This window comes from Rhinoraja longicauda, chromosome 16 (assembly GCF_053455715.1).
Source record: "Rhinoraja longicauda isolate Sanriku21f chromosome 16, sRhiLon1.1, whole genome shotgun sequence".
NCBI lineage: Eukaryota > Metazoa > Chordata > Chondrichthyes > Rajiformes > Arhynchobatidae > Rhinoraja > Rhinoraja longicauda.
The window spans coordinates 13,218,180-13,240,305 of NC_135968.1; the positions used below are offsets into that span (position 1 = coordinate 13,218,180).

Consider the following 22,126-nt stretch of genomic DNA (forward strand, 5'->3'; position numbering starts at 1 on the left):
AAAATGTAATTTGAGGTGCTGTTCCTCCACCTTGCGTCGGGCCTCACTCATCCTGACAGTGGGGAGGGCCCAGCTCTGAATGACACTAACTACTGTTGAGTTGAGAGCTACTCGAGGCGCTGCTTCTGCGCGTCTTCTTCACCGGCCGCTCGGTTTGGTCACCACGGCAACGCGGCGGGATCTCGCGAAGTGTCGCGGCGACGGGGAAGGTCACGGAGCGAAGCGACGCCACAGGGGCTGCGGCGCCGTCGTCGTCGTCAGCGTCGTCAGCGGAGGGGGGGAAAGAAAGAAAGAAAGAGCAGGGGAAGGGCTGAGCGCGGCTCCCTCCACTCGGAGGGAGAAGCAGCTGGCCTGGCCCGGTCCGGTCCTGTCCGGCCTGGCTCGGCTCGGCTCTGCTCGGCAGATGCTTTCCCTCAGCCCCGTGATGGCGGCCGGGCTGAGCTGAGCCCGACGACTCGGATGTGGCGGGGTGAGGAGGAAACCAATGGACGTTATGGAAAGCCCACTGAACCTGGTGAGTGCTCGGTGCCTTTCACCTGTGTTGCTGATGTGTGTGGGTGTGGGTGTGGGTGGGTGGGGGGACGCGGGCCCGGCCGGCGCTTCCTCTACTAGGATTATGGATCTCCCTGAAGCCGCCGTGTCATGGAGTTGGAGGCTAGTGGGCTGCTCATCCACCTTTCCTACAGTCTGTCATCTACCCCTGGGCCCTTGTGCTCCAGTGTTTGTGCCTAAACTGCCTCCTGTTGTTTACCCTGTCAGCGTTCTCGCCCTGTTTGTAAATGAGCCGGATTAAAAATAGAGAACCGCATTTACACGTCGCTTTTTCACAATCCTGACAGCCAATCGAATACTTTGCGAGTGTTGTACTTGGGAGCCGTGGCATCCAGTTTGCACGTAGCAAGAACCCACAAAGAGCAGTACGATGAGTAGATGGTCTGTTTTAGTGATGTTGGTTGAGAAATAAATACTGACCGTGGATTGTGGGGGGGACATAAAAACTTCCTAACAGAGCCAAAATATTATTCGAATCCACCAGAGAGATTCAACATCTCAAATGAAAGATGACAATCTTGACTCCAACAATCCCGGTACTACGGTGAGGTGATAAATTAGATTTTATGTTCAAGTCTTTGGAGCAGGACCTGAACCCATGTCCTCTGATTCAGAGACAACCGTGTAACCACAGAACATGTTTAACAAGCAAAGAAGGACAGTGAATAGGGGTGATGGAAGAGGAGTTGATGGGGATCTGAGAGAAACAGAAACGAAATGCAGGAGTAGGCCATTCGGTCCTTCGAGCCAGCGCCACCATTCAATATGATCATGGCTGATCATCCAAAATCAGTACCCCGTTCTGGCTTTTCCCCCATATCCCTTGATTCCCTTATCAGAGAATAGTATAGGTAGGTGCTGAATTGCCAGTACAGGTGTGTTGTGTCAAACGCTCTGTCAATGCTCTGTCCCTATGATCCAAAGATGAGGGTGAGTCTGTGGAATTCTCTGCCACAGAAGGTAGTTGAGGCCAGTTCATTGGCTATATTTAAGAGGGAGTTAGATGTGGCCCTTTTTGCTAAAGGGATCAGGGGGCATGGAGAGAAGGCAGGTACAGGCTACTGAGCTGGATGATCAGCCATGATCATATTGAATGGCGGTGCAGGCTCGAAGGGCCGAATGGCCTACTCCTGCACCTATTTTCTATGTTTCTATGTATGTTGAGACTTTTTTCCTTGATTAAATAATGTAAATAGCGGTGACCCTAGGACTGCACTAAACGTTATTTACGTCACAGGAAGAACATGCAAACTTCACACAGACACCTTCTGGTCTCAGCAGCTCTACCAACCTCGCCATTGTGCAGTGTGAATCAGTGCATTCAATGTATGTAAAGATGTAAAGAAATGTAAAGATTTTGAAATGAGTCATTGGAGAATGTGTATTCAACAATGAACAGTGAGGAGTTCTTGATCAATTGTTGCTTATCAATCACAGTTAGAAGAAGAGTACTAAAGAGTTAATGTGGATTGAGTTTGAGCTCCTCCCATGGTTTTCATAAGAGTCGTTTAGAATAGTAGTTGCCTGGAAGCAGATTGATTTGCTTATCTTTGGGGATTATTTTAATCTGTGCAATTATTGTTTTATGGAGAAAATAACAACCAGGTAAACAGTTGTTATATTTGAAAGTAACAATTTAAGTCTGTTGTAAAAAGCCAAAATGATCTGCCTTAAACACTTCCTGTTTGCTGCTTTAAAAAAAAAGTTGCATTTAGTGGCAGCAGAGGGAGGCTGCCTGATTGGGTCTCTCATCCTGCTTGGTTACGTGGCAATGTTATTGTTCACATTTATCCCATAAACCTCATAGCTGTTGCAATGTGAACAAGTTTGAGTCCACCTGAGAGTTTATTGAAATTGTTCATATTAAAGACCTAAATCACAAATTTTATTTCACTGTAAAATATCAAAATACTGACTAAAATTTTATATTAATCCTTCAGCCACTGTAAGGCTGTTCAGTTAAACCGTGGTCTGTATCATAATCCATGATTTACTACTTCTTATCCTTGTTAGCCTGCATACAAACCAAAATCTTGCACATTCTGATTTAATTCAGGCTCTTAGAGGATAGTGTTTCAGACTTCCACAACCGTATGTGAAAATATACCTTGAATCTAAATGACTTGGATCTAGATTACCTTAGGATTCCTCCACTGCATCCCTTTTCTATTATGTCCTTTATAAGTCCTTTGATTGAATCATCCCGAGCTCATAGAAATAAAAGCTAAGTGTAGGTAACCTATATGTGTATTTTATGTATAAAATACCCTTTTGCAGTGGTATTAATTCATTCAATTTTTCCTGAGGTATTGTGTCCAAAACTGCTGCTTTTCATATTTCAGCTTTCGTGTTAGGCATATTTGCAACAGGATTATTGTGGGAGGAGAAGTGATATGCATGAATGGCTCAGGAAGAATTTATCATAAGTTTGCAAAAATAGCCACTTAAAAAGTGAGGCCACAGAAATTCACTCCATGATACTTTTTATGTAATTATGATTTAAAACTGACTTTCTTTACTAAAACACAATAATAACTGTTTTAGTCATTGTGCATCATGTCCCTGACCCAGTGATAGTTGTCGCCTTCCATTCCTACTTCATCTCAGTCTCCGCCGTACTTGTCCCAAGCAGCCACAGAGGCTAATGGTAGAACTCTACCAGGTAGAGCAATGTTTTTGTGATTGGATATCTGTGACGAGCTGTCTGAGTTGGACCCTTGGTGTTTGTAATATAGGTGAAAGATGTTCATGTTGGAAGCATGATCAGCAAGTTTGCAGGTGATGTGAAGATTGGTGGAGTCGCTAACCAGGTTGCTGGTAGTCATAAACTACTAGGTGATATCTGTGTGGTGGTGAAAAAGGCTGGGAAATGGCAGATGGAATTTAATCCTGATAAGTGTGAGGTGATGCATTTTGGGAGTACTAATGGAGCTAGGATGTGCACCATGAAAAGTATGGTCCGAGGGAGTGTTGAGGGGTCTTGGCATGCAAATCCAAAGATCCATGAAGGTGGCAATACAGGTAGTCAACGTTGTTCATAAGGCATATGGGATTGTGGCCTTCATTAGTTAGAACATTGAACACAAGAGAGGGTGATACTTTATAAAACATTGGTCAAAACTATTGGATATATTTCTGGTCACCGCACTATAAGAAAGGTGTACTGGTTGATATTGGTGAGAATGAAGAGGAGATTTAACAGGATTTTTAGATTTAGAGATACAGCGCGGAAACAGGCCCTTCGGCCCACCGAGTCTGCGCCACCCAGCGATCCCCGCACAATCCTACACATACTAGGGACAATTTTTACCCAGTCAATTAACCTACATACCTGTACGTCTTTGGAGTGTGGGAGGAAACCGAAGATCTCGGAGAAAACCCACGCATGTCACGGGGAGAACGTACAAACTCCGTACAGACGGGATATTGCCTGGAATGAAGCAATTCAGTTATGAGGAGAGACTGGAGAAATTTGATCTGTCCTTCTCGACAGGAGGAGACTAAGGTGGGACATGATTATGGTATATAAAATTATGAGGGGTATAGATAAGGGAGACTACAGGGAATGTTCACCCTTAACAGATAAATAAAAGGAGAGGACATAGATTTAGGGTAAGGGGTAGGAGATTTAGACAGGATATGAGGGGGATCTTTTCTCACCGAGAGTAGCGAGTTCCTGGAATGCATTGTTGAGAGAGTGGTGGAAACAGTCACTGACAGTATTTAAACAGTGACTAGACAAGTAATTGAATCACCTGGGTATAGAAGTTTACAGGTTCAGTGCTGGAAAATATAATTAATATGGATGCATTTTCACAGATTGGTATGAACTTGGTGGGCCGAAAGGCCTGTTTCCTTGCTGAATGATTCTATTGCTGCTTTTGGTAAAAAGGCTCTAATCTTTAATCTCTGATCCTTGTTCTTCAGCAGTAACTTTTCCATTATTGGAGCTGAAATTTGCAGTGGCATAGTACAATAGAAGCGTCTGTTCGCACTCTGCTGTACCTCTCACTGAATGGGGTGCACTAGAATCTCAATATAGGTCTTCGACTTGACAATAATTTTCCCATTGAGTTCCGAGTCAGGAGAGCACACATGGTTATGTTTGTTTCAGGGTGTAGTTGCATGTAGAATCATCAATGGTTTTCAAACCCTCTTAGGTACAGGTTGTTATTTGAATTGTTTTGTATTCCAGAGAATAAATCTTTAAATCTTTTCTGAGTCTCTTATTTTAATTTTCTTTATAAAACTATTTAAAATTGCATAACTGCAAAAAGATCAAGATGTGTGAGCACACATGTTCTTTAATCTCTATTCTCTTCCAATGCTCCATCCATTCAATTCTGTCTCTGATATCTCTGATTTTAAACGCTCTGCTTTTGGTGGCCACGTCTTCAGTGGTCTGGATGTCCCACATTTGTTCCTTTTACCCTCTAACTCTGTTTCCTTATAATGCTCCTGAAATCTCTGGCCAAGCTTTTAATCACCTGTTGCAAATATTGTAATGTGGTTTGCTGCCAATTTTTTTATAGCCTTCCTGTAAAGTATCAAGGTGTTTTTTGGTCTGCTGAAAGCTCTTTGTAAATTCTAGTTGTTAAGCTTGTGAACTAATAATGCAAAGAGTGGGAGAATCACATGCAAGTGAATGCTGAATTCCAAAGTACCCGTACAATTTTAATTATTTCCATGATAATAGGGATATCATATTTTGCCATCTGCCAGAAACTCTGCCAAACATTACACCAGTATAGCACATATGCATGATTGAGTCTAGTGCAAGCCGATAGATCTAAAAACAGGTTCTCAAGAAGACATTTGTGAATATGCATAGTGGTAGCTGATTCACTAAAGAGTCAATACAGTAAATGTTTTTGTAAATTTTCCTTCAACTTAAAATGTTTACACCAAACAAAGTGAAAAACACTGCAGAGAATTAATGATATGGAAATGTCGATGAAAACTGCAAGGCTAAATCATCTAATACTCAAGGATACTTTTTGTTTAAACTGTCCCCTTTTTTTACCCCATTATTTGTTACCAATTTTTAAACACTTTCCACCTCCAGCTTTATTTTTTCCTTTGCTTGTACTATAGCCCACATAGTTTTGTGCCTCTGCCACACACTATGGCTGCTGTTTCACATCTCTGGTCTTTCATTTCTAATTACTCATTTCAACATCTGTTTTTTTTTGTACATTCCTTCTCTTTCCCTTTTCCTCACTTCCTAAATTATTTTGCTTTATCCCTCTTCCTAGCAGAGAGCAGGTGTTTAAATGATTTGTGGTTGGTGAATGTACAATTAAAAATGGGAGAGATGGAAATCAGCAGCAGAACTCTTAAAAAGGGAAGACCAAATTGGTGGAGCTGCTTTACCCATCATCTGGCATGTATTAGGTTTTTCCAATCCTTTACATCCTGCAATTAGAGAAACAGTAGCATAAGAAACAAAAATAAACTTGGTTATTTCCAGTGCCATTCATGAATATATTACAAATTTTACAACGGTGAGATAGAAATGAGCACCATCACCGATACGCAATCTTGCAGCACAATCTCCCAAAGTAAAAATGACCGTTTGTACAAGGAGAGAGCATAAATACTCACGTTTCATGTTAGGCACTTCAGAATATGAAATCAGGGTATTGAGGTTTATCTTGGGATAAAATAAGGAGTTTGAGTTAAAAGGGGACCTTCTTCAGTCTTCCCCTTTTCTCGTGTAAAGTCAATTTATGTGACCATCAAAAACAATATATTTCGGTTCAGTTTTGCTGTACAAGACTCTACATGTAGTTCTTTGAAATTTCCACCTCTGAAAGTTAGTTTTAACTTGTGGAGGTTAAAACCGCTCTCAGTTGCCGATTTAAAATAAACTACTTATTTGGGTGAATAGTGTAAAAGGTACCTTCTCGTGTCAAATACACACATGAATCCATTTCTCTTGTGACTAAGATTTTTGTCCATTTTAGTTTGTTGGGTATTGTGCAAGAACAACCTCCAGGCAGCATTTCCCCCTAAACTGCCCTACCCATTGACGCCAGCCCCCTCCAAAACGATGAATTGTCTGATTCTGTAACCTCTATACTGTAACCTAACTGATGTTACAGATTTGTAGGAGGTGCAATTGCAGGAAGTATATATACCATTCCCTCCCTAGAACTGATGATTAGAAATACCACACTCTATTCCCCTCCCCGATTCACAAAGCATGATGATACATCTGGATTGTGCCCTGCGGTGAGTTTTCAGCAATTAGATAAAAAGCCAGTGTAACCGCACCATACGTTTATTTACATAGGTTGCAGATCCCTGTAGAACTCTACAGTGAATGTATTTATTTATCTATATGAGATTTCCATGACCCTTTAAACACAGTGGACGGCACACTGGCGCAGCGGGAGATTTACTGCCTTACAGCGACAGATACCCAGGTTTGTTCCTGATTACCGATGCTGTCGGCATGGTATTTGCATGTTCTCCCTGTGACTGCATGGGTTTTATCTGGGTGCTCCGGTTTTCTCCCACATACCAAAGACATGTAGGATTGCAGGTTAATTGACTTCTGTAAAATTGTCCCTATTGTGTAAGATCGAATTTGTGTATGGGTGAACATTGGTCGGCGTGGACTCAGTGGACCAAAGGGCCTGTATCTCTAAATTAAACTAAATTAAACTACTGTTTAAAGCACTATGCCAGTACTTTGCATGTAATGGTTCAAAGTACAATCTAGCATCCTTTGTTGGGGTAAACATAATGTTCCAAATGTTACACTGACTAACCAGGTCAACAGTCTGAGCTATCAGTAAAAAAACATTGCTACAGATAAAATTACAGATAATCATTTCTCTTTTCGGAGATGTGCAGCTGAATTGTCCAAATTGGTCTGGGCTTGCCATTACTCTGTTCGCCAGGCTGTGATTTTTCTCTCCCAATTGCAGATTAGTCGACAAATAAGCTGTCTTAATAAGCCTGATGGTTCTGGAGCTATTGCTAAACTTTAATTGTATCAGAGATTATGCATATGACAGAATTCCAAAGGTTGGAGAACTAAATATCTGACATGATGACATTGCATTTTGCCGCCGTTTCATTTTTCAGTTTCTCCCCTAAACTGTTTAGTATTTTTGTTTATAATTTTGCTTAACTTGTCCCATGTTTCAATTCTGACCCCATGATTAAAATACTGAATCATTAGTGAACAGAAATACCCTTCACTGCTCCTGTTGCACTTTCCACTTTAAACATTATTTGCTGTTGGCTATAAGAGGTGGACATTTCAGGGGACTACAAAGTGTGTTGGATTTATCGAACCTTCAACAAGAACAGCAACTTCCATTTGTATAGTCAATTTGTATAGTCAATTGAGCAAAAATGTCCCAAGACACTTTACAAAAACATGAGTCTGGGCTCTATAGCATGGAAACAGGCCCTTCAGCTCACCTTTTCCATGCTGTCCATGAGATTCTGGGTAGAAACAGAGAAACATAGAAAATAGGTGCAGGAGAAGGCCATTCTCTGCCCTTCGAGGCAGCACCGCGAAAGGTGAGACCTATTTGCTTGCATTTAGCCCATAGCCCTTCCTATCCATTTATCTGGCCAATGTCTTTTAGAAGTTGTAATTTTTGTTTGGTCAGAAAATATCATGTGTGATTATATTGTTTTATTTTTGATACAATGATTTCGCACTATTTAACTTTCACAACTGTATGGTCAATCCGTTGTATTGTATTGACCGGAAAATAAATAAATAATTTTTTTTAAATATGGAAAAAAACTGTACTCACTTTTATAGGTTTCTCAGGCAGCTGCATCCAGATATGGACTACCTACGGAAATAAAATAAATTGCTCCTTAGATCCTTCTTAAACCTCTCCCCGCTCACCTTTAGCTGATGTCCGTTAGTGTTATAATCCTCTTCCCTGAAAAAAAGACTATAAGCATTCACTTTATCCATGCCCCTCAAGATCTTGTAAACTTCAATAAGGTCACCCTTCACCATCCTACAAGAGGCAGACAAAAAGACTGACACTCCCACCACCCCCCCCAACCCCACCCACCCAAGTCATGAAGGGTGATAGTGCAAGTTTTTAAAAAATGGTCAGAGGGATTTTGAGGGGGATATTAAAAGGAAAAAAGAAAAATGTAGAAACAGGGCTGGAGAGGGGATTTTAGTGTAAGAACTGGTGCACAGTCACTAAAAGTAAAAATGTTTACATTTGGGATTAAGCAAGAGAACAATTAGCAGGCCACAGGTATCTCAGTGGATTAAACCTGGTGTAAATTAGAAGTAAAACAAAGGGTGGTGGGTATATGGAATGAGCTTCCAGAGGAGGTAGTTGATGCAGGTACTTACTGTAACAGTGTTTAAAAGACATTTGGTCGAGTACATGGATAGAAAAGGTTTAAAGGGGTATGCGTAAACGTGGGCAGGTGGGACTAGATGGGGCATCTTGCTTGGCATGGGCAAATTGGACCGAAGAGCCTTTTTCTATGCTATACGAGTCTATGACATTAAAAGTAGAATTGAGTTGCTGTGGGATATGTGGTGAGGATGGCGGTTTCAAATGCTGAGAGATTTCAAAAACTAGAACCATTTTATTTAACAAATAGTGGTTGCACTGATGACTTCTACTTGGGGCTTACCCGCTGCTGTGCCAGAGTGACCCGTGCTAGTGGAGCAAAATACAGATTTGTTTGCTGTAATGTGATTTCGAAAGGGCGTAATCTGAGAGGGCTGAGATGTGACTTTAATTGTGAAATGCAAATCCCTGCATTTTGAACATTGCAAAATCAATTTATTTCTATATCCTTAAGGAAACATTGATTATGGTGTGAAATAGATAATTGCAACTTAAAGTCAGTAATTTTAAGGTGGTATACAACAGCAGCTTCGGATGGATCTGTTATATCCGGAAATAGGACATTCCCCACTGAGGTCATCATGGTGCTTGTGTTTTTGTCTTTTGTACACACTGTGCAATATGTCCATGTGTTATTGCGTGTTATATTTTGAGATTGCTGCCAGAGCGTTCTTTAGGGATCAGTGATCTAGGAGACAATATCACACCAGAGTCTACGTATTCCCACTCGTCAAAGTCCTTTCCAGCAGAATTGCTAAAGCTGCCCAGTTCATTTTGCAAGGCCAGAGTTGTTGTGATTTGAAATGACAGTGCAAGTGCACCTTGCTCAGCAGTATGGTTTCTTTCAGGCTCACCAGCAAAGCAGAAAGGCGGAACGTATGCTAGCAGCAGGAAAATATGCTGAAGCAATTGATTGTCATGGGAAGGCTGCAGGTTGGTGAATCTTTTCAGCATATAAAACTAAAACATGTGTCTATGTAAAACACATTGGAATGTCTTTGCAGCCGAAGGCAACATTCTTATTGTGGTTCATATAATTCGAAATGTCACAAAACAAGAGATTATTTGAAGTGCTTGGCTGCCATTCTAGCTGTGGTTCCTTCCATTATGGGATATTATGAGATTAATAACCAATTGTGTTGATGAAGTTCCTCTAAAGTAGTAAAATGACCCAAGATGTTTCTCAGCGCTGTAGTTGGACAACACTTGACAGAGCCAGAAGAAAATATTAGGATGGATTTGGTTTGAGAGATGACTGAGTAGGAATTCCCGAGCTCAGGGTTTAGGTAACTGCAACCAAGTGCGGAAGGACTTTAGAGGCTTGAATCAGAGGAGACAAAGACATGGAAATATTATAGATAAGGAGATCACAGAAAAACAGAGCAATGAAACTGGATATTGGCAGAACCAAACTTCTTGTATGCTATTAAGCATGAGGATAATACTGTATGTGGGATGATGCAAATTAAGATCAAGGCAGTAGAGTTTTAGATTAACTAAAATTTGAGAAGAGTCCTGACCCGAAATGTCCTCTGGCCATTTCCCTCCACAGATGCTGCCTGGCCTGCTCTTCCCCCTGCAGTTTTTTTTTGTGGCTCACGATTACAGCATCTGCAGTCTCCTCTGTCTCAGATTTGTACGTGATTAAACGTGTAAAGCCTCCAGAAAAGATATATTGTACTCGTGTCCATAGGTAGTGCGTAAAAGGCATAGAGCACAGAAGGAGAAATTTCATCTCATTGAGTCGATCAGATCCTTGAAAGAGTTTTATCCAATCAGTCCTGTTTATTTGGCCTTTCTTTGTTACCCTGAAAATTAGAAAATTCCCTTTTTAAAAAATGTTCATACCCCTCCATAAAAAGTGCATATTCCAGATGAATATTATTTTAGCTTTCCCTCTAGTTCATTTGTCAGTCTTCCAAAATCTGAAAAATAAACAGAAAATATCGGAAATACTCAGCAGTTCAGGCAGCAATTTGGAGAGAAAAATAGTTAACATGTCAGATCAATAACCTTTCTTCAGAAGGGCTGCCAGGGGAGGTATGGCGATTCTGCCGGATGGTACAATTCCACCATTGAATAATTGCTTGCTTTTTGATGTATATTCACGGAGATATTTCTGGGTATTTTAAGAGATCAGGAAAGGCTTTGATGTGCATTTCTCATAACTGAAGAACACTAAATGAAAATGGTTCAATGCATAGGATTAGGATATAGATCAGATGGAAATGCGGGCAGAGAAATGGCAGTTGGAGATTAATCGGGACAAATGCGAGGTGTTGCTCTTTAGGAGTTCAAATGTACGAGGAAAGTATATATAACAAGTGTAGGACCCTTAGAAACATTGTGTATAGGAATTAAACATGAAATCCAATTGCCTGTTGCTACTTTGCAACGAGTTGAATCTGTAAAACATAACTGGATTCTAATGACATACATAAGATGTTTTAATATCAATATTTTGAATTGTGACTTGATCTGAGACTTCTGTAACCTAATTTTGTCCAATATTTTTGGGACGTGGCAAGTGATTTCAGCGGTCATTTTAATGTATCCAGTTTAATGTCCTTACCATTTAGGTAAAATAGTAAAACGTAAAGCCATGCCTATCTATACTTTGAGCACAGAGCGATATGGTTTCAACTGTGTAGATATTTAAACATAAAATGTTTCTAGGATTATGTGATAGGAAGATATTTCTGCAAAAATGAATGCACCTTGCTGGTGAAGTTACACTTGTTGGTCAATAAAGAGTTGCTTTTTAACTACATTTTAATTTCCCTCATATCCATTGCTCAGTTTGAGTTGGGAAGCTTTTCATAGAATGGAGTAAATTGTGCATTGGATGGAACTACTATTGTCCATAAAAACCTGAACTTTTGTTGTATTTGTCTTGTAATGCCTGATTCACTGACAATGGATTTCTTCTTTCTACGCAGACCATCTTGTAGAAGCCATGAAGCTAACCCATTCAGAACAGGTATGCATCAAGCGAGGAAATGCAATCTGTTCACAGGTACTTTACACAGCACTGCACTGAATCAAGGGAAGTAAATAGTTAGTAATTGGCACACTCTCCCCCTCCATTGATCCAGTATCAAAAAATCAAAAAAATTAACAGCATGTTTGACCCATCACATCTATATCAGCAAAAAAGGAAGCTATTGAATTTCACCGTTGTCTCAGGTTATTGCTCCTCAAATGTGGCCTTCAGCACCATTCTTGCCTTATTTCAATTTCTAGCATTTTGGGTTATTTGACCCAAGTTAAAGTCTTCAAATCCCTGACCTGTCTGCAGAGCGAAATAGAACCTTCCTGTTCCCCTTCTCTAATTCTCTCTCAATACATTACACCACTATAAAATCTCTTCTTGGTCCCATAATTAAAATGTTACAGCCCCAATGGCATCTCTGCGCATTTTCCTTGCGCCCTTATGTCATCCCATCTTTCCTGTGGTGTTTTCATCAGAACTGTATGCAATACTCTAATTGTGACCTCAAAAACATATTACACACTTTTATTATGACCTTGTACAAACAAGGAACTACAGGTTACAAAATAAAAAGACACAAAGTGCTGGAGTAATTCAGCGAGTCAGGCAGCTTCCCTGGAGAACATGGATATTTAACATCCGAAACATCACCTGTCCATGTTTTCCAGGAATGCTGCCTGAACTGCTGAGTTTCTCCAGCACTTGGTGTCTTTTTTTAAAATCTTTGAGTATCTTCCCCTATGGGTAATGGCATAAAGTATTTCCCAGGAACTTGCCACCGCATCTCCACCCCACCCCTCAATAATCTCACTTAATCTTCAACATTGCCTCATGTTTAAAGTTGTGTAATGACCACGGGTCCATTCACATTGGTGATATCTGACCAATTGTTTAGTCCAATTACATTTGCTGGAACTCTTGAGGTATTGCGTGTACACAATGAACTCTTGAGGTATAGCTTGTACATCTGTAAATGCCTTGGAAATGAGTGTCCAATATTCTAGGTGACCACTTACATTTTAGCAGATTGATATAACTACCTACTCTGCTACGAGTCTTCAACCTAGCATTGGTCGCCTTACAGCATGTGCAAGGCCCTCAAAATTAGTAATTCTTTTACCTGATATAACTAACAAAGATAACTGACTCCTAACCATATATATGCTATCAACACACAAGCAAGGACCATTTACATCCTGGTCATTCCCTCCTGTCCTTCTGTTGAACAGAAGATACAACAGCTTGAAAGCACATACCACCAGATTCAGGAACAGCTTCTTCACTGCTGTTATTAGACTGCTGAATGTTACACTGCTAAGTGTGTAGTCCTGATTTCCCTACCTATCTCGTTGCATGTTTTTCACTTTTTTATCTGCACTTTTTCTGTAGCTGTAATGCAATAATGCTATAGTCTGCATTCTGGCATTTATCTCATTGCTATTGTACTTTTGTTTGGGTTGATAGTACTCCTGTATAGTATGATTCGACTAGATAGCATGCAGACAATTTTTTTCACTTTCTCTGTGTGCATGACAATAATAAACCAAAATCAACCAATACAAGTACTAATTAGTGTTGTCTTGTGCATGGAGACTGTCGGGAAATGTTCTCATTGCAAGCTGGCTGTGTTTTGGGAAAAGACAAAATGTGCATGTTTATATATTAGTCATTTGTTTGAAGTCATGAGATTTTTGAGGTAGATTTTCCCCCCAAGTTTTAACATTGCTTTGTTAACAGTTTGGAATCCTTCCATTCGGAATCCCTGACACTATGTGAAGCATTTCGGCTGTTAACAATGAGACTAGTCAGAAAGCCATGATACAAAGGTGCCTTGTTAACAGCTCTGTGATTATTGTTGTTGAGTTTTAACGTTTCTTTACAATAAAGCTTCCCTTTGGCTACAGAGGACATTGTGCTCACAGGAAAAATGCAACAGAACACTGAGTTTGTTCCAAATACAGGTTGTCCAAAACCTAAGCCCAGAATAACAATTAATCTGGAGTCTGGAAGAGACTGCTTCACAAATCACATAAATTAACCATTCATTTCTCCTATCCTCTAACTCAGCTGCTAATAGCAAAATGTACAGGCTAAAACTAATCCATTTTTATGAGGCTTCAATAATTGCATCATTGTTAAAGAAAACCATGATCCATTCAAAGCAAAACACCACGTGCTCCTCACCGCCTCCGTTGCTGCAACTTTCGCCCATGTCTTTGTTACTTCTACAGTTTAACTATTCCAACATATTGGCCTCGTGCTTCCCGTGAACTTGAAATCATCCACATGGCTGCCTCCTAATTTGCTAAGTCAACTGTGACTTCATGGGGTTCCTTCAGGTGCTCCAATTACCTCCCACATCCCCAGACATGCAGGCTAATGGACCTCTGTATATTGCCCCTAAATTGTGGGTGATTAGCGGAATCTGTGCAGAATTGATGAGATTGTGGTGAGATATGGAATTAATGTAGGATTAATGTAAGTGAGTGTGTTGTGTCGGTTTGTAGATTAATCTGCCTCTGCAAATTTCCTGCGGTGTTCAGGGAGTGGATGCAAAAGTGGAATAACATAGAACTAGTGTGAAAGGGTGATCGATGGTAGGCCGAGGAGCCTGCTTACATGCTGTATCCTTCAATCAACTTGACAGAACAGAGTTTTATATAACTGGAGTGCATAGGGTTAGGAATTAGAGTAAGAGTTTTAGAGGTGAGCTGCAAAGGAACTCTTCACCCAGAGGGTGACTGGAATCTAGAATGCAATGTCCAAGGGGATGGTGGTGGTAGATAATCTCATAACATTGAACAGGTATTGAAGCATTTAGCTGAGCACCTGAATTGGCAATAAAGAACTATGGATCAAGTGTTGGAGAACGGGGTTCAGAACATGAAGGTTAGCATGGGCATGGTGGGATGAAAGGCCTGTTTCTGTGCTCTCTAACCTTCACTCTTTCCCATTGAATATTTTTTATCGGATGCAGGATTTGTTTTCATTATTTGTGGCCAGGAAAACATGGTTCACAACTTGTAGGCCTTCAACTGTTCATACAAACTACCTACAAAAATATCGGACATTTTCCACTCGTGATGTCTCTGGCAGAGTCCTTGAAGTAATTCTGGTCTTATTTGTCTCCTGTTTCTATACTGCACTTTAGTAAAGGATGTCCCCAGGTTAGTAAACGAACACTTCACAATTTGGAAATGCAGACACAAACCAAGTTGCCACACAGCATTAGACGCCTACAGCCTGCAGCAGCCGGCAAATCTATCCCTCTGGTCTCTCAAGGGCTCATCCCTGTGTACGAGCTGTACAGAAAATAGGGGTTTGTAAACCAGGCAGGATTTATAATTCCACCAGTTTTCAGAGAGTTTTATTTTTCATAAGTAAATTTACAAATATCAAGTCTGCCTTTTGCCCCAAGGTGCTGTTTACATAAATTCCACACATTTACCATATAATCTGAGCAGCTGTGGTAATCTGGAATATAGCAGTTATTATTTGCACTACATGCATTTCTACATTTTGGTTGGGTCCCAACACAGAATAGAAAACCAGGCAACTTTCATGGAGAAAAACAAAACTTTTTTGATTGATGTTTTATCAGAATATTGAAGCATTAACCCTGTTTCTCTCTACTGACTGGCAAACATTTCTAGCACTTTGTTTCGCTCTACAATATTCTTTAATATTATCATCTCTTAAGTTTTCTGAATACCTTGTTATTACGCATTATCTACTTGTTACCTGTATCTACTTTACCATTTAAAAAAAAACACGAGAACACCTGAATAACAATCCTTTCAGCGTATTTTGCACAGGTCCAGAGGAGGCCCTAGCCTATGTATTAGATTTATTACAAGGGAAGGTATCGGGCAATATGAAATAGTCCAATCATTACAACTTTCATGGAGAAAAACAAAACTTTTTTGATTGATGTTTTATCAGAATATTGAAGCATTAACCCTGTTTCTCTCTACTGACTGATGGAAACTACCAAACATATCCCATCCCCGCTATGGTGCTGGAGGGTAGAATGAAGCAGGATATGCAGCAGAGTTTTTTGGTGGCATGGATAAGAACTTCATCAGCAGTGAACTGCGGCTGAAATGTAGATGGAAAATGTTAGTGAAGTTGCAGATGTGTTTCTGAAGCCAGTTTCAAGGTCAGATCTGACTTGAAGATGGTAAACAGTCTGATCCTTCCTCTGACAGTACTATCATTTCACTGTGCTGGCAGGAAAATGCAGAAATTTGCAAGTTTTGACACCAGGAGATCCTGGAAAGTTCTGCAAAATCAATAACCATCTTTAGGCAGATTGGGTTGCATTTCTCCCAGCTTCGTGCACTGTGACCAGTGATAGCTCGTAAACACACCGACAAATGTGCAGGTGTTTCTATTTCATCCTTTAATGCCCGAGGGATATGTGGAATTCACCTTAGTGGAGCAAGTGTTTAGTAATCCTAATTGATTGTGTGCTGACCTGTGTTACTGAATTATTACAGTCTTTTTCTGCATAGTTGGTGAATTGTTAAGTTTGTGAAGACTTAATTCCCATGTTAATAAATGATTCTATTCTCAATGTTCAGGCTTTATTGTCGTTGGAGCTCCAGAGAGACAGTCATATCAAACATCAGCTTTTAATTCATGAGAGATGGAAGAGAGCTAAGAGAGAAGAAAAGCTGAGGACTCAGTTACACCCAGCAGCATCAGACAAAGAGATTGATCCACAGTCACTGACAAAACTGGCCTCTGATGAACCCGATAGACTGAAGTCACTTTCTGCGAGTGTAGAATCAGGTAGCCTTAACAAGGAGGAATATCAGGGACAAATTCAGAATTTGTATGATCGGGAACCAGATACTCTTCTATTTCTGTTGGAAAAGAGGCACGTTGCTGTGAAGATCTGTGCAGGGAGCAAAACACCTAAAGATGACAAGACAAGGAATGAGGAGCAAGAGATGAAAATTTCTGAACTAAAAAGACTTGTTGACCTACTTATCGCTGATAATGAGAGGCTAAAGAAGGAGAATAAACAGCTGAAGACAGAGAATGCAAGGCTTAGAGCGTCCCCATTGGAGAAGGAATTGGATATGGATTCAGACTTTATGAAGTCAGAGTTATGGTGCCTGAGTCAACCGTCCAATAACGCCACTAATGCTGGGAAAGCAAAAGACATTCCAATCCCCAACCTTCCTCCTCTGGAAATGCCAGCTCAGGACATTTCATTGGATGATCTCCCCCTTTTAGAACTTCCTGAGGAGGTTGTGTGCAACCTGAAAGAACTAATGGACAACCAAAAGGAAACCTCAAAAGACGAACAATAGGGAGTATACTTGCAAAAAAAAAGTTTGTTAAATAAATGGTACAGTGCCTCAGAATAGCAGTAAATGTTCCTGTTGTGTGTACGACACGAGTGCCAGATGATCGTATGATTGATCTTTATGACTTTCCTATCCAGGTGGACTGGGGCACTGTTTACAACTGGGTACTCACCAACATGAATCAGCCTGTGCCACTCAGTGAACTCTTGATGTGATGTGTATTTCAAAGCCAATCAGGAACATTTCATGTATTTCTACTGTATAATGAGGGAACCAAATCAACAACTTCTGAATGATCAGTTTACATTACAATAATTGGGGTGCATCATTGTATACCTTTTTTATTGTACTCTTTCAATCTAAACAAATTACTCTGTGTGATATGAATTGTCTAAGGACGAACTGTAACTGTTTTGTTGATGCATGAATGAATAAAATAGTATCAGTATTTGATTTGAAGATCAGATAATTAAATAAAATACTATCCTTGCAATTTTACTTTATAGAAACAATCTTTCTTTTAAATGCTCATGACAGATGGTTGGTTGCACTCTTCCCTCTGAATCAGCTGGTTGGAGGTTCTAACCCTTCATAAAGCCACCAGGTCAACCATACCAAGGTCTTCAAGATGTTGGAGGAGAGGTCTGCTTTTGGACCAGGAGAACTGAAAGATTGTGACATTGCTTGAGATTTGTGATGTTGTGGCTTGTATTCCTCCCTCAATGACTCGCCTCAAAATGGACATTTATTTTATTGCTGTTTACATGATCCTGAGTGGCTTTAAAATAATTCATCAAGACCGCCCTCTCAGCAAAACATGACTGGTGTTTTGCAAAATAAAAATTCCTCAAAAGAAACTTGTCCCTGCATCACAAATATGACTTGCCATTAAAATGACCACCGTAGCGTCTGGTTTGAAGTTTACAAATCAATGTCTACTTCCAGCTAATTTCAGTGATGATGTTTAAATTTGGATAGTTTGGATCGGTCACTTTTATCAGCGGTTCATGTCTCCATTGCGACATGCAAAGTCCACAGGTTTGTTCACAAGTTAAATTAGCCATTCGGTCCATCAAATCTATTCCGCCATTCAATCATGGCTGATCTCTGCCTCCCAATCCCATTTCCCTGCCTTCTCCCCATAACCCTTGACACCCGTTCTAATCAAGAATTTGTCTATCTCTGGCTTAAAAATATCCACTGACTTGGCCTCCACAGCTCTCTGTGGCAATGAATTCCACAGATTAACTACCCTCTGACTAAATATTGTAGTAATGTGGCATTGGATATTCTAACTGCTTCACTTCTACGTGTACCTAGGAGTTAATTTTCCTGCTGAACATGGGAACAGGATGACACCTGTATTTTTTATGTTGTACCTGATCCAGAAAATCAAGGTGTCCCTTTAAAAACATGATATCTTGCATAATAAATCAGTCTTTTCTTAAACCTATGTTTTTCTGTTTCCGTACCTCAGCCCTGAGTCAAACCGCTTCTTCCAATCTATCATGATCTGAATTGCTTTGCGTTTGTATCTACAAATGCGTAGGTAGATAAATCTATTTATCTGCATTTGATGACAATTAAATATATGGCTCCACAGTTTAAAGAAATAGGAATATTTTGCGGTGCACTTTTATTTTGCAATAATTGTGTTAATTTGTATTTGGCTTCCTAGCGAGAAGGCATGAAAAAAATACGCTGAATTGATTTTTGAATTTATTTCCTCCTGGCTGGTTGCAGAAATATTCAGCATGATGCCACTAATTAAAAACCTGTCACATTGACCCATCATGCAGAATCTGAGGCACAAAATGAGCATGCCCTCAATTGCTAAATGTATTTCAACAACTGAGTGCATTTATTATATGTAACCATTTTCATCTGTTTCATAAAATTCATGATTATGCATTCTAAAAATTAAACTGCTGGTGAGATGTGATGGGTTAGGCAGCACCTGTGAAGTTCAAGAGTTAAGAGAGAAGTCGTATGTATTGAAAACAGAACAAATAAATTCTTACATGTAGCAGCACAACAGGTCTGCAAATACAGTGCTCAATACAGTACAGTACTCAATACAGTAACACTAAACCAAAAAAAAACCAATAAATGTAGGAAGAAATTGGAACCTTTCAAGTCTGGAGTGGAGGGGAGAAAACTGGCAGAAAGATGTGAGAAGGAGTGGCACAAGAGTTGGCAAGTGAAAGGTCGATCCTGGCAAGGCGTTTATATTCATAAAATGCTGGAGTAACTCAGCAGGTCAGGCAGCATCTCGGGAGAGAAGGAATGGGTGACGTTTCGGGTCGAGACCCTTCTTCAGACTGAATGAATTTAAGAGTTAGATAGAGCTCTGGGGGCTAGTGGAATCAAGGAATATGGGGAGAAGTTGGGCACAAGTTACTGATTGTGGATGTTCAGCCATGATCACAATGAATGGCGGTGCTGGCTCAAAGGGCCAAATAGCCTCCTCCTGCACCTATTTTCTGTTTCTATATTTTCTATGTTTTTTCTCCCCCTCACCTGACATCTGTCAATTAACCCCTTGCCAGGTAGTATAAGAAGATAACTGCAGATGCTGGTACAAATCGAAGGTTTTTATTCACAAAATGCTAGAGTAACTCAGCAGGTCAGGCAGCATCTCGGGAGAGAAGGAATGGGTGACGTTTCGGGTCGAGACCCTTCTTCAGACTGAAGAAGGGTCTCGACCCGAAACGTCACCCATTCCTTCTCTCCCAAGATGCTGCCTGACCTGCTGAGTTACTCTAGCATTTTGTGAATAAAAACCTTCGATTTGTACCAGCATCTGCAGTTATCTTCTTATACTACCTGGCAAGGGGTTAATTGACAGATGTCAGGTGAGGGGGAGAAAAAACATAGAAAATATAGAAACAGAAAATAGGTGCAGGAGGAGGCTATTTGGCCCTTTGAGCCAGCACCGCCATTCATTGTGATCATGGCTGAACATCCACAATCAGTAACTTGTGCCCAACTTCTCCCCATATTCCTTGATTCCACTAGCCCCCAGAGCTCTATCTAACTCTTAAATTCATCCAGCGATTTGGCCTCCACTGCCCTCTGTGGCAGAGAATTCCACAAATTCAAACTCTGGATGAAAAAGTTCCTTCTCACCTCAGTTTTAACTGGCCTCCCCTTTCTTCTAAGACTGTGGCTCCTGGTTCTGGACTCCCCCAACATTGGGAACATTTTTCCTGCATCAAGCTTGTTCAGTACTTTTATAATTTTAGATGTCTTTATAAGGTCCCCTCTCATCCTTCTAAACTTCAGTGAATACAAGCCTAGTCTTTTCAATCTTTCCTCATATGACAGCCCCGCCATCCCAGGGATCAATCTCGTGAACCTACGCTGCACTGCCTCAATTACAAAGATGTCCTTCCTCAAATTAGGAGACCAAAACTGTACACAATATTCCAGATGTGGTCTTACCAGGGCCTTATACAACTGCAGAAGAACCTCTTTACTCCTATACTGAAATCCTCTCGTTATGAAGGCCAATATGCCATTAGCTTTCTTCACTGCCTGCTGTCCCTGCATGCCAACTTTCAGTGACTTGTGTACAAGGACACCCAGGTCTCGTTGCAATTCCCCTTACCTAACCTGACACCATTGAGATAATACTCTGCCTCCTTGTTTTTGCCGCCAAAGTGGATAACTTCACATTTATCTACATTATAATGCATCTGCCCACTCACTCAACCTGTCCAGGTCACCCTGCAACCTCCTAACATCCTCTTCGCAGTTCACACTGCCACTGAGCTTTGTGTCATCTGCAAACTTGCTAGTGTTACTTCTAATTCCTTCATCCAAATCATTAATATATGTGGTGAACATTTGCAGCCCCAACACTTGCGGCACTCCACTCGCCACTGCCTGCCATTCTGTAAAGGACCCATTTACTCCTACTCTTTACTTCCTGTCTGCCAACCAATTCTCTATCCAAATCAACACCCTACCCCTAATACCATGTGCTCTAAATTTGCTCACCAATCTCCCGTATGGGACCTTATCAAAGGCTTTCTGAAAGTCTAGATACACTACATCCACTGGCTCCCCTTCATCCATTTTATGTCACATCCTCAAAAAATTCCAGAAGATTAGTCAAGCATGATTCCCCTTTCATAAATCCATGCTGACTTGGACTTATCCTTTTACTGCTATCCAAATGCACCATTATTACCTCTTTAATAATTGACTCCAGCATCTTCCCCACCACCGATGTCAGGTTAACTGGTCTGTAATTCCCCGTTTTCTCTCTTGCTCCTTTCTTGAAAGGTGGGATAACATTAGCTATCCTCCAATCCACAGGAATGGAGAGAAGAACAAAGGCTGGCGGTGATAGGTGGCGAACACAAAGGGCTGCAGATGACGGTATCTGGTAAAATAGCAAAGTGATGAGCGAAATGAGAGAACGAACCTAAAGACCACGTAGGGGCTGTACTTGGTCACACAGTCATGGTGTAGAGCAAAGGACTGAGCACACGGGCCTGAGAGGCACCAGTGTTAAGGGTCAGGGTGGTGGAAATGTTATAACCAATTCTAACCAATTAAGGAATAGGTGATGTTGTGGGTCGGAACCCAGTCTGGAGAAGTCTCGACACAGAACGTCACCTATTCCTTTTCTCCAGAGGTGCTGCCTGGCATTTTGCAGCATTTTGTGTCTACATTTGATATAAACCAGCATCTGCAGTTCCTTCCTACACATTCTAACTGAGGTCAGCCAGTCAGGAAATCCGGAAGCTAATTGTAGATGGAGGCCCCACGGTCAAGTTCCAGAAGTTTAGAGATGGCCTTATTCAGTATTATGTTATTGAAGACTGAACTGTAATGAATAAATAGGTTTTTGACATGAGTTATTATTAAAGTGATCCAGAGTGGAATGTAGTGCAAGG

General features: G+C 40.7%; 1 protein-coding gene across 2 annotated transcripts; it reads left to right on the forward strand.

Moving 5' to 3' along the window:
• The first annotated feature begins 220 nt into the window (after positions 1-220).
• On the forward strand, positions 221-17,717 carry nrbf2b (nuclear receptor binding factor 2b). 2 transcript variants are annotated; one of them, XM_078413245.1, is made up of 4 exons: positions 221-514; positions 9,758-9,842; positions 11,849-11,889; positions 16,485-17,717. In XM_078413245.1, exons 1-4 carry the CDS (start codon positions 485-487, stop codon positions 17,220-17,222), a joined length of 894 nt encoding a protein of 297 aa, XP_078269371.1. In that variant the 5' UTR covers positions 221-484; the 3' UTR covers positions 17,223-17,717. The 2 variants fall into 2 exon arrangements, with proteins under 2 accessions (XP_078269371.1, XP_078269370.1); XM_078413244.1 differs by having other exon boundaries at positions 222-514; positions 11,849-11,925.
• Positions 17,718-22,126: the final 4,409 nt, after the last annotated feature.

What these genes read in the sequence shown, in the direction of transcription:
- nrbf2b (XM_078413244.1), top strand. Translation starts at nt 485, where the DNA reads ATGGACGTTATGGAAAGCCCACTGAACCTG. An exon ending in TGGAAAGCCCACTGAACCTG is followed by an intron (nt 515 to 9,757) that starts GTGAGTGCTCGG and finishes GGTTTCTTTCAG; the next exon opens with GCTCACCAGCAAAGCAGAAA. An exon ending in GAAATGCAATCTGTTCACAG is followed by an intron (nt 11,926 to 16,484) that starts GTACTTTACACA and finishes CTCAATGTTCAG; the next exon opens with GCTTTATTGTCGTTGGAGCT.